General features: G+C 49.0%; 1 protein-coding gene and 1 long non-coding RNA gene across 5 annotated transcripts in view; one reads left to right on the forward strand and one right to left on the reverse strand.

The window, feature by feature from the left end:
- Positions 1-11,289, reverse strand: part of Tbxas1 (thromboxane A synthase 1 (platelet)) — a 160,943-nt gene extending 149,654 nt beyond the window's left edge. For all 4 annotated transcript variants that reach the window (XM_005405430.2, XM_005405431.2, XM_005405429.2 and 1 more), the window contains exon 1: positions 11,041-11,289. In XM_005405430.2, coding sequence (XP_005405487.1) covers positions 11,041-11,129 — 89 coding nt within the window. In that variant the 5' untranslated portion in view covers positions 11,130-11,289. The remainder of the gene's footprint in view (positions 1-11,040) is intronic.
- LOC102023813 lies at positions 8,444-13,459 on the forward strand. The gene is made up of 3 exons (XR_264109.1): positions 8,444-9,027; positions 10,571-10,711; positions 12,710-13,459. It is a non-coding gene; the product is annotated as an uncharacterized LOC102023813 (long non-coding RNA).
- The last annotated feature ends 1,147 nt before the right edge of the window (positions 13,460-14,606 follow it).

The following is a 14,606-nucleotide window of genomic DNA, read 5'->3' on the forward strand; positions in this document are numbered from 1 at the left end:
AGAAAGCCTCCCTGGGCAGCAAGGTGGACCACATTCCCTGTGCTGAGAATCAGACACCATCGGTCCTGCCTTACCAAAGAGAAAACTAGCAAGGACGGATGGCTTCCCCAGGTTCCTCAGCAGGAAAAGTGCGTGTGTGCCTACTCTAGAGACCCGGCTGGTTTCTGCCATGCCACGCTCCTCCTGAAGCGTCCCCTACCTCCCCCTGCAGGCCCTGCAGTCATGAGGTGCGGTCACCCCTTTTGCCCCCCCTGCGTGCACAGGGGGTTAAACACCTGTCGTGCACTAGGGCTACACTCGCTTTTCACCACTTCCCAGCCTGGGGTCCCCATCGCCTATTGATTTGTGAAGGTGGGAAAGAGCTCTGGCACGAGACATTTTCAACATCTCGGGAGCCTAAGGTAAACTGTGCATTTATTGACAATAAGAGGGTGTGGGTTAGCTAAAATGTCAGGTCTCTGCTTTGGAGTGGAATTATAACTCAGTCCACTACTGCTGGTTATCTCATTGATCAGTTCTCATTGGCAGAGCTTCCAATCAGCTACGCTTTGAATAATTAAGATGGAAAATCAATCAATCATCACTTAAATATACACTGTAGTTAGGACGATAAAACAGAGGACCCATGGGGAAAATAACATAAACAGAGGCAGCTGGTGAAGAGTTGAGATTCCAGTGCTTTGAACAGTGAGGGCTGATGCTCAGTCAGACACGACTGAAGTGCCTGTTCTTTGCTGCTTCTCTGCCAGGGTTGGGTATCTCATCTCCTCCACACCCACTAGTGTCAGGAGACCCCACTCAGAACCCAGCTGCCCTGTGCACCCCTGTCTACCATGTATCTGCTAAGTGGCTGAGACTTGCCTGCCATCCCTCGCTCTGGCAGGCTTGCTCGCCAATATGATAATTACCTTACCCGCCTGAATTTATAGAAATGTTATCCACAGCCCAGCAAGGAAGTAGACTGGCGCACAATTTAGGAAACCTTTGGCTTTCAATGAATGGTGGGTGCGGTGGTGCACACCTGTAACCCCAGCACTTGGGGAGGCTGAGGCAGGAGGATTGCTGTGAGTTCAAGGCCAGCCTGCACAGCATAGCAGAACCCGGCCTCAAAAAAAAAAAAAAAAAAAAAAAAAAAAAAAAAAAAAAAAAAAAAAAAAGAAAAGAATTAAACAAGAAAGACTCAATGCGCGCACGAACTAGGAAGTGACTTATACACTTTTTCCATAAGCCTCCTTCATAACATTCTGCTAGGTGTTGGAAACAGAGCACCCAGTGTGCAAGTTGCGGGGAGATTTATCTTCCATCGCCTGCGGTTGCAAGCATGCATCCCATGCACACACACTGTGTAAAAACAATTGTTTGGAACCACTTCACTTCCTTAGTTACTTGTGGCATAATCACGATTGTTAGTATTTACTGGCCAGCTACTAGGGGACGAGGTATTCACTGGCTTAAGACTCAGGCCCTGCCTCTGGGATGTGTAGTCAGATGCAGTCAGGTGCCGAGATCACCATGGAGAGAGAAAATCCCCAGAGCAGGCAGGGCTTGCAGAGGACTGGCCAGGTGATGAGATCTTCAGGGAAGAGTGACATTCGGCTGAGCTTTTGAAGAAAGGTCGGGGGTAGTGAAATCAACATCAGGAGGGAGTGAAACGGACAGGGGATCCAGGCAGGCAGGGGCTGCTGCTTGCAAAGCAGGGAAAGAAAGGCCCACTGTGCGTGGTATAGGGAGGGACAGGCAGGAGGGTTCTAGCCACTTCCTCACCTGCCTGTGCAAGTGGCTGCTGGTTTGGGTGTGCAGAAGCCCCCTCCCCTGGGTGTCTGTGAGCAGAGCTCTGGGGACCGGGTTTTGGTGGAAGCAAAAATGTGTAGAAGTTAGGTTGTGGGGTGATCTTCTCTAAGACCGTTTTTGTAGATTTTTAGAGAAAAAATGGGGGCGACCCCTTTCTGGGACTGTGTTTAGGAACTGGCTGTGGAATAAGACAATGCCTCAGAAGCACACCGTTGCAAGGACATCCAGGAGGCCGAGGACAGTCCCACTGTGTGGCCTGGTGTCAGACTCTGCACTGAGGCTGCAGACACAGAGAAAGCCAAGGGTTTCCAGAGAACTGCCGGAAGTCCCTGCCCACCACCAGGAAGTTGCACAACTCTACTTGTGTGTGACAAACCAGGAACAAGGTGGCCCAATGGACAAGTGTGAGCACCTGCCACCATCCCGTCTCTCCCCTGTCTCATCCCCACATCAGCTGCCCCTCACCCCTGCGGTGAGATGAGTCCCCATGAGGACAGCGGGTTCCCCGAGTAAGACTCACCCAGTGGCAAAGGATAGCGGGTGAGGTCTGTTCTCACAGCATCTGGGGTGGGAGAAGGGGTCATCCAGTAGCCTTATTTGGGGGACAGGAAGCTTCTTCCAAGGAAAGAAGCACCAATCCTGTGCACAAGCAGCTCTTGAAGGCTCAGACATAAGTCTGATCGTTTGCTTTGTTTGTGCACCAAATGAGATTCTTTTCTTTTTTCTTTTTTTATAGTGCTGGAGATTCAACCCTAGGTCTTCATACTGATCTACAACCCAAACCCTTTTTAAAAAATTTTTGAAAGAGGATCTTGATAAACCAAGTTGCCCAGGCTGGGCTCAAACTTGCGATCCTCCTGCCTCAGCCTCCCAGTATGCTAGGATTATAGGCATGTGCTACCATGCTCAGCACAAACGAAATTCTTCCTTCATTTCTGCCCAAAGAATAGATGCTACAGCCTAATTCCTTGCTAGTCGAGAAAAGATATAACCAAAACTAGTGAGAGTAGCACTACTAGTTACTTTTAAAAAAAAGTTGTATACGGAAGGAGTATGCTCCTTTAGCAGAATTCATGGGCTTCCAGAAAGGGTTCACTGGCCTCTGGAGTAAATGATTGCATGTGATATTATTTTATTTTTTATTTATTTGTTGGTTTTTGAGCCAGGGTCTCACTTGTAGTTCAGGCTGACCTTGAACTCACTATATACCTGAAGCTAGCCTTAAACTCACGGTGATCCTCCTGCCTCAGCCTCCTGAGTGCTGGGATTACAGGTATGTACCACCATGCTGGGCTTTGCCTTATTGTTTTATAATTACATTTCATTTTGGATTGCAAATAATATCACCCAGTTTAATCACCTATTTGTCAAAATTTGGGCTGTTTTTAAGTCAGTCTATCCTCAACCAGGAATAGTGGTTCATACCTATAATCCCAGTACTCAAGAAGCTGAGGCGGGAAGGTCTCCCCACAAGTTCAAGGCCAGCCTGGGCTACATAGTAAGTTCAAGACCGGTCTGAACTACATAGTGAGACCCTTTCTCAAACAAACAAACAAACAACAACAGCAACAATAATCAATCCATCCTCCACAAAGCTTTGCGGTCTTCAGGGCTTTCAAAAGACCACATGCAGACACCCAGCAGCCACCACAGAATGTCCCAAGCATCAGGTGTCTGATGGTGGCGGATCTGAAGGAGGGCTCAGCCGATCAGCAAGACGCCTTTGAAGGTCACAAAACACATTTGGCTGTATGAGTTCTGATGCGTATGCTAAAATCATCAGTCACGTTACTTTACAGTCACACCTCGTACTCTTGTTCTGGAAAATCAATAAAGTGAGGAGAAGGACAGGGAGATTGTGTGTAACTATTTAAAAGACAGAAAATAAAAAAAAAAAATATTCTGCGGAAGTGGTCCTGGAGGAAGTACAGACCCAGTTTTCATAAGGAGGCTCAATTTTATCTGCAAGCTCATCGCTGAGTTATTAAACCAAAGTACCCTTGGCATCCTAGGCAAAAATACATAAAAAAATTAAAAGGGGGGAAAGAGTGCATGTCGTTCTTCCAGGTGCTCAGAGGCACTGGGAATTACATGGCCTTTAAAATGTCTTTCTAAACTGTGTCTATTACTCACGCTCTTCGTGTTTTGTTCCAGTCAGTGTTACAAATTCTGATGCCACCGAGAATCTGCTCCCCGTCTCCCCTGCACGACCCTTCCTCCCGGAGCTCTAGGACTTTCTGCTTCCCAAGGTCACTAGGACTGGCTGGTGACCCAGAGGCCAAGGGCTGGGATGGAAATGGGGGGTAGCAAGAGTCGGGCATGAAGCTGCATTGTGATCCCTGGACGCTGCATCACAAGATATTTCCTGCCTCCTGGGACAGCCTGGCAGCCCCAGTAACTGCCACCAGGGATGATTCGGGTGCCCAGGGGAGAGGAGGAGCAACAGTTTGTGGGCCACTTGTGTCGTACGCAACTCGCAGCCAGTGCTGGTGAAGATCCACCCATGGATCTTCATCAACACACTCAGAATCTCTCGATCCTGATCTACACCCGTGACAACTGCCACATCACCCTTCAGCTGCCCCTGTGGCTTTCCTGAGGGACTTGAGGGCGCTCCCTGCACCTGGCCAGACAGCTGTGAGTTCTCTTTCTCTCTGCATCTACATCTGCTCTGCTTTTGCCTCTGGCCGCTATTCTCCATGTCCTGAAGAAAACAGGACATCAGCCCCTGGAAACTCAGGGTCTGGAAAGGGATAATTTGTAATGTTTGTATTCTTCTGCTTCTGTTTGTTTTTGTGGTATTGGGATGGAACCCAGCACACACTGAGCTACATCCCCATCTTTATTTTAAAATTTTGTCACAGGGTTTTACTAAGTCACAGTTTAGCACAGGCTGTGCTCAAACTTGAGATCCTCCTGCCTCAGTTTCTCATTATCCCTCTGTTTTTCAGTTCCTCCATTTCCATCACACCAATTACCTCCCCTTTTCATTATTTATTGTTTCATTTTGTTTTATTGAGATAAAGTCTCACTATATAGCTCAGACTGGCCTTGAACTCACTACGGAACCCACACTGGCCTCAAACTTGCAGGGATCCTCCTGCCTCAGCCTCCAAGTGCTGGGACGGCAGGCATGCACCCCCATGCCTGGCTCACAATCAGCCTTTTAAGGAAGGTCTTGTTGTACTGGTCTTGTTGCACTCCTACCACAACCATATGCAGCATCACTTTATAAAGATTCATGGGGGCACTGGCTTAATAAAGATCGCAGGGTTCTTTACTTCAGAGTTTCTTGGCACCCTTGATTCACTGTGAGTCTCTGAGAAAGGCCTGCCCGGGACCTAATTTCCCACACTTAGGGACAGAATGTGGGAAATGAATGCCAAACTGGTCATCAGTGTGCAAATACCCACATTCTGAGGCGGAACACCTGATCCTGCCACCTCTGGTTGTACCAGGGATCACAGTCTTACGCCCCTGGAACATGTTGGGCATTGGTTCCAGAGCCCCCAGGACACCAAAATCTGAGGATGCTCAGGTCCTTTACATAAAAGTGTATGGTGTTTGCAAATCACTGCGTATATCCTCCTGTGTGTTTTAAATCACAGCTCGGCCACTTATAGTACCCCACACAGTGGAAGTGCTATGGAAGGAGTATTACACGGTACTGTTTAGGAGAGAAGGACACAGAAAAGGTCTCAGGGCAGACATGTGCATCACAGCTCCCAACACCCTATCACCACAGGACAGGCAAGCAGCGCTCATGTGAGTCCCGGACAAGGACAAGCTGTGGCGTGGCGGGAGGACACGGCAGCAGATGTCCCCATGTGCTGTGTCCCCCAGATGTCCCCCTTCCAGTGCATTCAGTGTAACGCTCAGCGTGGGGGAAACTCTAGCTTTGCTTTTCAGAGCTATCTAGGAGTTTTTTCAAATATTTCAGTCCGCGGCTGACTGACTCCAGGGATGGACTGGGCAGGGCTGGAGGGCTGACGGTACCCAAACAGCTTCTCTCTCTGATGACCTTAAGATTTCTCATCCTGGCGCCAATGTTCCACCTCAGTGGTTTCTTTAAATATGATCTGGGAGTAGACGCGGCTCTAGCATCGGAATCGAGTTCTTCCACACATAAAGCAAGCTCTCTTCTGAGAAAGAAACGTCCAGGTATAGCAGTAGGCTTTCGCAGCAGTCTTGATAATCCCCAACCACCCGACATGTGCGTAGTGCCCAGGGTTGAACCCCGGAGCAGTCTACTACTGAGTTTACCCCCAAATGTTTTTATTTTTATTTTGAGACAGAATCTTCATAAATTGCCCAGGCAGGACTTGAATTTGTGGTCTTCCTGCCTCGGCCTTCCTCAGTGCTGGGATTAGAGGCATGTGCCACTGTGCCCGGTTCATATTTTAATGTAAACTGGTCGTAGGAGAAGACTGGATCAGAACGCTACCTCACTCTGGTCCCTATTTTAATGTCAAACTGATTTGTACCTCTAGGTCTGGGCGGCTGAGCTTTGAGCGCAGGCTGGCATTAAAGCCCTCCCAAATCCCCCGGTGCCTTAGTCACCTTCCCAGGGTGGGGATAAAATATTCAACACCTGACACTTAAAGGAGGAGAGGTTTATATTGGCTCATGGCTTTCATCTGTGCAAGCTGGCACCAAGGCAAAAAGGGTATGATGACAGGGCCTGGCACAGAAAATCCAGCCACTGCTCGTAACCAGGGGAGGAGCAGACAGCAAGGGAAGGAGCCGGGGACAAGAATACGCCAGGTCACACCCTGGTGACCACGTCCAGCCTGTCCCCACCGCCTATCAACACACGAAGCTACGGAATCCTTAGATGGACACAACGCTCCTTGATCCAAGCGGCTTCCATACACGTGAGACGCTGGGGGACGTTTTAGATCTATCTGAACGACACTGAGACAGCGTCTCAGCCCCTCCCACGTCCACCTCGCTGCACAGGTGGCATTGCTGCCTCTCTCAACACCTCACCAACCAGGAGGTGTCCCTGTCACCCCTGTCACCTCAGATGTTCTACCCCAAGGCCAGAAACCCGCCGTCTCAAGGCCTCCGTCCCCACACCACGACACTGCTTTCCTCCTCACCACCAGAAAGGAGCAATGTGCCACTCTTACGTGTCAAATTGTTCTTCTTTTTGCTAAGTATCCACACTAGAGAAATATAGAAGATGCAGGGAGACTGAAAGAAAAAAAAAAAAAACCCACAACTCCACCACTGAAAGAACCCCACTCTTAATATTTGGGCTATTTCCTAACACTCCTTCTTAAAGAAAGAGATCTTTATCCTCCCAGCAGGAATCCTGCAGGCAGATCTCAGGCATTGCTTGAAAGGGTAAACGTGCTAGTACTTCAGGTCGTTGTGAGCAATAGTCGTCTCCTGCAACTTGTTTCTTAGAATAAGAATTTCAAACCATTTTATATAGAACAATAGGGCAGGGGCTTTGCCCTTTTTTTTTTTTTTTTTTTTTTTTTTTGCAGTGCTAAGATTCGAATCTAAAGTCTCACGCATGCTAGGCAAGGGCTTGAGCACTGAGCTATATCCCCAGCTAAAAAAGGAATTTTTACAATGTTTTATGTGGGGTGTTCACCATTTCACACATGCTGCATGACCTTTTAGCTAACCTGGTCTCCATCTGCAAGTCCATCTCCAGCCTCAGTGGCACAGCCTTGACCACTGGGTGATGACACACCAGTCCATCTCAACGATCATCCCTAAAAAATGGCATCCAATGCAGACTGGGGAAAACTATCAATTATACCTCATCTCGCTTGTAATAGACACTTTTTAAGTGGGAGGAGCTTATTTTGTCTTCTTTCCAAATTCATGCATTCAGTTAGTAATTAAACAGTGGTGATTAAACCCAGGCCATGGGAGCCGGGGTTATAGCTCAGCGGCACAGGCCCTGCCTGGCAAGTGCGAGGTTGTGAGTTCGATTCCCAGTACCAAGAAAAAAAATAAGTAAACCCATGCCATGGTCTCCACTCTACAAGGGGAGTGGGGACACCAGATCAGCCTATCTGTGACAACTACAAAGGCAGACAGCAAGCTTTCAGGTGAGGGGTGAGTAGTGCAGGAGGATTCGGGTTTGTAAGGAAGGAGAAGCCCAACAGAAGGCAAGAGGGAGGGAGGTGCAGGGGAGACTAGGGACTAGCAGGAGGCTTCAGCCAACATTCATTAGGGGACAACTAGCGCCAGGCATTGTGAGGGAACAGGAGGAGAGATCTGATAAAAGTGATGGAAACAGGGGACTTCTGAGTGCCTCTGGGAAACAGGAAATGGTTCCCTGACGAAAAGCCCTGGGTTTAGAATTGAAGGAAAAAGCAGAGGAACACTGTTTCCAAGTAAGGAGACCAGCTCTGTGCAGGAATATGTCAGCCACTGCACCAAGCGCAGGTCCATGTACCCACCGCACAGGACGTGAGTGACAGACAGGGTTACAGAGCCATTGGCGGAGCTGGGTCAAGCTGGAAGGCCTGGGAACGAGCTGATAAACATGGACTTCTTAACTTGACTCCATCAGCCAGGTGCCGGGCAGGCCTCGGAGCCCTGGACTTCTAGTTTCCAGGATTGTAATGAGCAAGGCGCTCTTGTCCCTTCCTTAAAGAGACAGTAGGCTGAGGGACCAGATGCAAACTTGAAAGCCCTGATGACTCTACCTGCTCGGTATTTAGGATCCCCACAGCAAGCTCACCTGGCCCTGGGCAGGTGTAACTCTCCAAGCAAGGACTAGTGTGTTTGGACTTTTAGAATCCTTCCCCCTCCACAATTTCTCCTCAGGCAGGAGGCAGCGTGAGCCTTTCCACCTCCAGGTTCCGTGGCTGAGAAGCTGAGAAGCCGAGAAGCCTCTAGCTGGAGCCAAAGCTCACTCTCTCTTCCACCCTTGGGAGACAGCCTCAGGGAGGCCTTGCAGAGTTCAAGCTGGGAGCTGCTGCTCAGCTGCCGCCTGGAGTTTGGCCCTGAACAGGAGTGCGGGGAGCCCAAGGACGGCAACCTTTACACTGGATCCAGGGAGGGAGCCAAGGACATCAGAGCCCAGTAGCAGCCACGGCCATGGCCATGACCATGTTCTCCTGCAACCCCTCCCCCTTCTCGGGAGCCTCTCCAGAGTGAGCTCCTAGCAGGGGCTCCGGATCTCCCCCTGCCTGGGCATCTGACCCTCATCTCCTGTTCCCTGACCTTGTGCCAGGGCCTCCCAACTCGCCAGGCACACATTAACAGGTCAGTAAATATCTTTGTGATAACAAATAGCGTCGGCGCTCACTTCCTATTCACCACCTGTGCTTCGTGCCTCTATCTTAATCTCTGTGTCTTTGAACCCGGTTATGAATATGGCCCCAGGAACAGATTACACACACACAGCTGCCTCGCTGGAGGGGCCGCGTCCCTGAGTCTCTGCCACAAGCCGGTTGTAAACACCCAGTGACGGCAGCTTATCAGTCAGGACGCAGGCACCTTTCTGCGATCCGAGCAACGTTAATGTGTGCAATTCACTCGTTCACTCATCAAACATTTATTGAGGCCATTCTCCATGTCAGGCGCAGAGCTGAGGGTTTGGAACGCAGAAATGAAAAGGACTCGATAAAGACAGAAGCAAAATTATAGGAGAGTGTACAATGCAAACACTGATGCTGCGATATATTGGGGGGCTCAGGTGGACACGCTTTGAGAACCAGGATGAGAAGCTAATGATGAGAAAGTAGTATGAATAAGCATATGAGTAAGAAGTTAAAAATAAATTTATAAACCTAAATCCCTAAAGATTTCTTCCTTCTTTCCTTCCTTCCTTTTTTCCTTCCTCTCTGCCTCCCTCCCTCCTTCCTTCCTTCCTTCCTTCCTTCCTTCCTTCCTTCCTTCCTGCGTGCCTGCCTTCCTCCCTTCATTTTGTGCTGGGGATGGAACCCAAGGCCTCATACATGCTAAGCACATATTCTACCAATGAGCTACACCTTAACCCCAGGACCTACCTTCCTCTTCTTTGGGGTTACGTAGGTGACAGTTATGGACAATAGCGGACATCTACCACACACCCTCTGCATGTCAGGTGCTGTGCTTTGGACTCAGTACAGAAGGAGGTCCGGATGGACTACTGGGGGGGGGGGGCTACCATCCATGCTCGGTTTTACATGTGGCCCTTTTCAGTGCCAGACAAGCTACACTGAGATAGAAAAGTTCAAAAGATAATTAAACCAGTTAAAGAAGCAAAACAGCACTGGGACTGAAGCTGGGTTTCAGAGCCAATTTCCAAGAAGTAATTTCATCATCATAGAACATCAAACGTGAATTCCACTTTCAGCTATGCAAATTCCAAAAGAATAATACCTCACATTTGCATAATGCTTGATGCTTTTCAAAGTGCTTTCCCAGTTATTAATCTACGGGAGGCTTTATTACCACTGGAAACATAAATTGAAATTCTGTTCCGACTCCACTAGTTTTTCCACTTTCCCCTCAAAACCCAGAGCCACATAAATCCAGCTGCTTTTGATCGAGTGGACAGCTACTCAGTGCAAGGGACAGGGTGGATGTGCAGAAACGCAGCACATTGTGAGGTCTTCCATCTACAGACATCACAGGGCCAGGCTTAAGAAAATCTGCTGTTGAATTAACAAAACCACAGGGGAGCAACTTGTAGTTCAAGTTGGAGCTTTTTTTTCAGGGTCTCAAACTCTGTGTAAGCTTCACGCACCACGCTCGCTGGAATCCATTCCCTTCTATCAGATTTTAGGAAATTAGTTCTACCGCTTTGTCCTTAACCCTGCAGAAATCCCTGTCGATGACTTCCCACGAAGTGGCCCGTGACTGCCAAACGGCTCGCACATCTTTTCTGCTTTTAATGTAATATGAACCAAGAGGCTGCCTGCGCTGTAACTCCAACGTGGAGAGAGGATCTTAGAAAAATGAGGTGAGAAGATGTGACGGGGTATGAGGAAATACTTCTACCCAAACCTAATGCCTTTCCAATTTTCTTCTTTTCTATCTCTTTCAAACTTAATTATGTGTAGCGTTCTCAGTCACTGAATCACCAGCATTTCCTGACACTTCAATCTCATGCATTTTAGCAAAAGATTAACCTGGCTGTTTGCTTTTAATTCTGAAGTTGTGTTAATACTCAACTCCCTCTAGATTAGAAAAGAAGAAAAACACACTCCCGCACACACACCCTGGCACCGGGAAAGCGCCACAGCTCACGTCTCTGCCCAGGTCACGAAGCCTGTGGCTCGCTGCACTTACCAAGTCAGGAGGGCCGCGAGAGCCACAGACAGGGCCACGGTCACCGTGAGACCGTTCGCTTCCAGTCTGAGAAGCCCCAAGACTTCCATGGCTCCTCTAAGACCCCAGAGGTGGCGTTCCTCAAATGAAAGAGCGTGGTTGATGTCCCTACCCCAACTGGAGCCCTGATCTGCAGGTGGAGGAGAGAGAAGTAGGCAGCTAAGCACACATCACCTCAAGTGGGTCCCCCAAATGTGCTCTTTCTCAGAGAGCGACTTTAGAAAGAGGAAGGAAGAGGAGGGGAAAACAAAGGGTTTCAGGGCAAGGCGATGAATCAGCGACTTTATTTTCTCGATGACTGTGCTGTCAATAAACATTTATGTTAACTTCCCTGGGAAGCAGCAGCAGACAGACAGACAGGCCCCATATTGGCTAAGACCGGAATGGTTGCAACCGTAGACAGCCGTGCAGATAAGTAGCTCTCAGAGAAAGACCCTACTCCAAAATATACACGTATATGCTTCCAAAATTTATAATTAAGATACAGGCAAGGAGATTCTTAATGTCCCAGAAAAATGTGGGGCTGGACATCAGCTTGACGTCCAGCCGGCTGCCCCGCGAAGTGCCTTAGTTGCTGGGTTAATAACTCTCGTGGCTGGGAGGTGTCCCTGGCGTCTAGCTGCCCGAGTAGCCACAGATCTGGTCTCTCCTTGATGTGCCCATGGGGAGCAGGAGGGTTTCTTCAGGGTTCTTTGTCTGAGCTCTGAGCTTCTCTGTCTAACGTAGACTGGGTCATTTTTTTTTTTTTTTTTTTTGCTTATTACTCAGCGCATTACACCTTAAGTAACAGGAAGGGTGGACTCCAGCGGGGATCATTCATACGACGTTCATTCACTCATCCGACATGTGAGCGGGCCAGGCTCTGTGCTGTGTTTACAAACAGTGTTGGCCCCAGACCTGGGAGAATTTTCTTTGGAGAGAGACAGACAATAAACAGGGAGGCAAATAAAGCAGTAACTGCAAGTAGAGAAAAGCAGCGTGCTGGTCACGAAGACGGGCTGTGATGTCACTAGGAGGGTGTGGCACCAGAAGGCTGTCCGAAAGGATGGCTTTCAACTGGGGCTTGTCACGGAGTAGCTCATCCTGTACAGAGCCACCAGTAAAACCTCGGGCAAAAAAGGAGGCGAAGATGAAGGCTGTGTCATGGGACAGAGCTTCTCATGCTGTAGCAGCGCGGTGGGACTGGTACCTGCCATCACTGTCCTCTTGCTCAGTGGCTGCTCCGTGAGGCAGGTGAGGCAGGGGTAGGCTGATGGGGCTGGCATTCTTCATCTCTAGTTTTCAAGGCTGATTATTTTCCAGGGTGGTCTTTTTTGGGGGGAAACACCCAGGTGCTGTTTTCTGAGCTTGCATGTGTGCCAATGCATTCAATCCACCCGAACAAGTCTAAGAGGCAAAGCCCGTGGATTTGCCCCATTTTACAGAAGAAGAAACTGAGGCAAGGTGCTGTGACTCTAACGCCCATTCTCTTCATCAAAAGGTTGTATTTAAACCTGGAAGTCATCCACATAAACGCAGCATAGAAATGCAGAGGACTAGATGAGCTACATCCATAAATAAGACAGGGCCTACACAGGGACTAAGTAGTTTCCTTGCTTTCAGACTGTTCTGCCTCTGTCCCCAACTGCAGGACCTCGTCTGGACCCAGGTGTCCCTGGCTACGGCCCAGTCTTTGAGGATTTCCCCGCCTCCCGGTCCCACCTGACCAGCACCTGCTAATCTTAACTCCCACAAGGTCTTAATGGAGTTGTGTGTTCTCGCTCCTGGAGTGGGGCTCCATCTCCATCTCTGCAGGGCTCGATGCTCTCGGCCTTCGGCCCAGGAAGCCGCTATAGAGGAGACAGCAAATGCATTGACTTCAGCCATGGGTTCGGTGAGTGACCTCGGCTGTGACTTAATTCAGTGCACGCATCCAACATCTGCTCAGAACAATTTTTAAAGATTCCAAGGTGAAATAAATGTGAGATGGGCTGGTGTAAACACCAATCTGCAAGTTTATTTCCTGTACAGCTTCTCAGAGACCTGAACCTGCTGAGATGTGTTCTCGGGGACATCCGAGTGGGACACAAGAGCAGCGCTCCCCAAGTGCCTTTGGCCACAGTGTCCCTCTCCAGGGATGCTTACCGACATATCCCTGGAGGCGCTTTGAGAAATGTTGACCGGAAAACTATTTACAGAGGAGGAAGTAGAAACCCAGAAAGAGAAAGTGACTGGTATGAGATCCACCATTGCTGGTGCTGGAAGCCGGGTCTGCATTGCGCTGCTCTGGCTCTACATGGAGATGATGCTCCTATGCTGCCCTGTGGGCTTGGCACACCCCGCCCCAGCCCAGGGCCCACCCTGTTACACAGATGCCTGAAAATGCTGGTGGCTGGGCCAGAGACACCTGGCCTTGAGGGCTGCCCACTCTCCTAGGAGCACTAAGTTCGGGGGTCCTTCCTTTAACATCCCTGGAGCCCTTCCTAGGTATTGTGAGATTTGGAGAAATCATAAGCACTTTGGAGAGATGCCCACGCCCTTTCTCTGCCAGCTGCAGAGCAGAAATAATACTCTGAGAACTGTGGATGACACCTTAGCCAGGACGAAAGAAAAGGGTCAGAAATGAGCGAGCTGAAGGATTCTCACTGTGAAAGTGACATGATTAATGACGTATTACAATTTTGCTATCCGTGACACAATGCAGGGACACTATGGCTGGGATTTTTCCAGGATGAAGGGCAGACTGTTGCCATGATACCATAGTTAAACATTTGGCCTTTAACTATGTTCTGGATATTTTTCTTTTAATAATATGTCTACTAAAAATAATCAACTCAATCGAGCTGAATAGTAACTATCCAATATCCCAACTCCCACAGACAGACTGCTAACACATTAATGTACCCCTCCCCATACTTTCCCATGTATGTGTAGGCATGTGTATATTTTTAGTGTTTATGGAAGCAAGATCACATGCGGGCCATTCTGCAAGTGGGTTTTTTACTTCCTGTGTCATGAGTACCTTGCCTTGCCTATACCTAGAGTCTATGCCTAGATGCCATGCAGCTACTCCTGACTCCACTCTACAGATGAGTTGTAATGCACTTCGCCCATCCTCTTTGGACAAGATTCAACTTGCTTCCACGTTTTCCCAACTTCAGAGAGTTCTTAGCAGTGGAACACCCAGGCCCAAAGGTTTGTGTTTCAAAGATGCTGGGAGATGCCGCCCTGAGCCGGGGCGATGTGGCTTCCCGTCCCGAGCCTGCATGGTAGGCACCCCACAGAACTCTCTGTCGCCACGCACTCCGAACCTATCTTTTTCTCCAGGCAGACATCTCCCCAGAGTTGAGTCAACTGTTTTGACTTAAGGCTTGTGTTTCTTTTTAAAGCTTTCACTCCATAAATTCTGTGGCATTTCCTCCATGTTCCTGTGTTTAAACACTGCCTGTGCAGATGTCTGAGCAGGGTCTTGCTCTCCGGGGAAGGTTTCCAGCTGCTTGGCACTGAGGCTTAGGCCATAAGAGGTGTCACTGGGCACATTCACATCG

Source organism: Chinchilla lanigera, unplaced genomic scaffold, assembly GCF_000276665.1.
Source record: "Chinchilla lanigera isolate Chin_1 unplaced genomic scaffold, ChiLan1.0 scaffold00093, whole genome shotgun sequence".
In the NCBI taxonomy this organism is placed as follows: domain Eukaryota; kingdom Metazoa; phylum Chordata; class Mammalia; order Rodentia; family Chinchillidae; genus Chinchilla; species Chinchilla lanigera.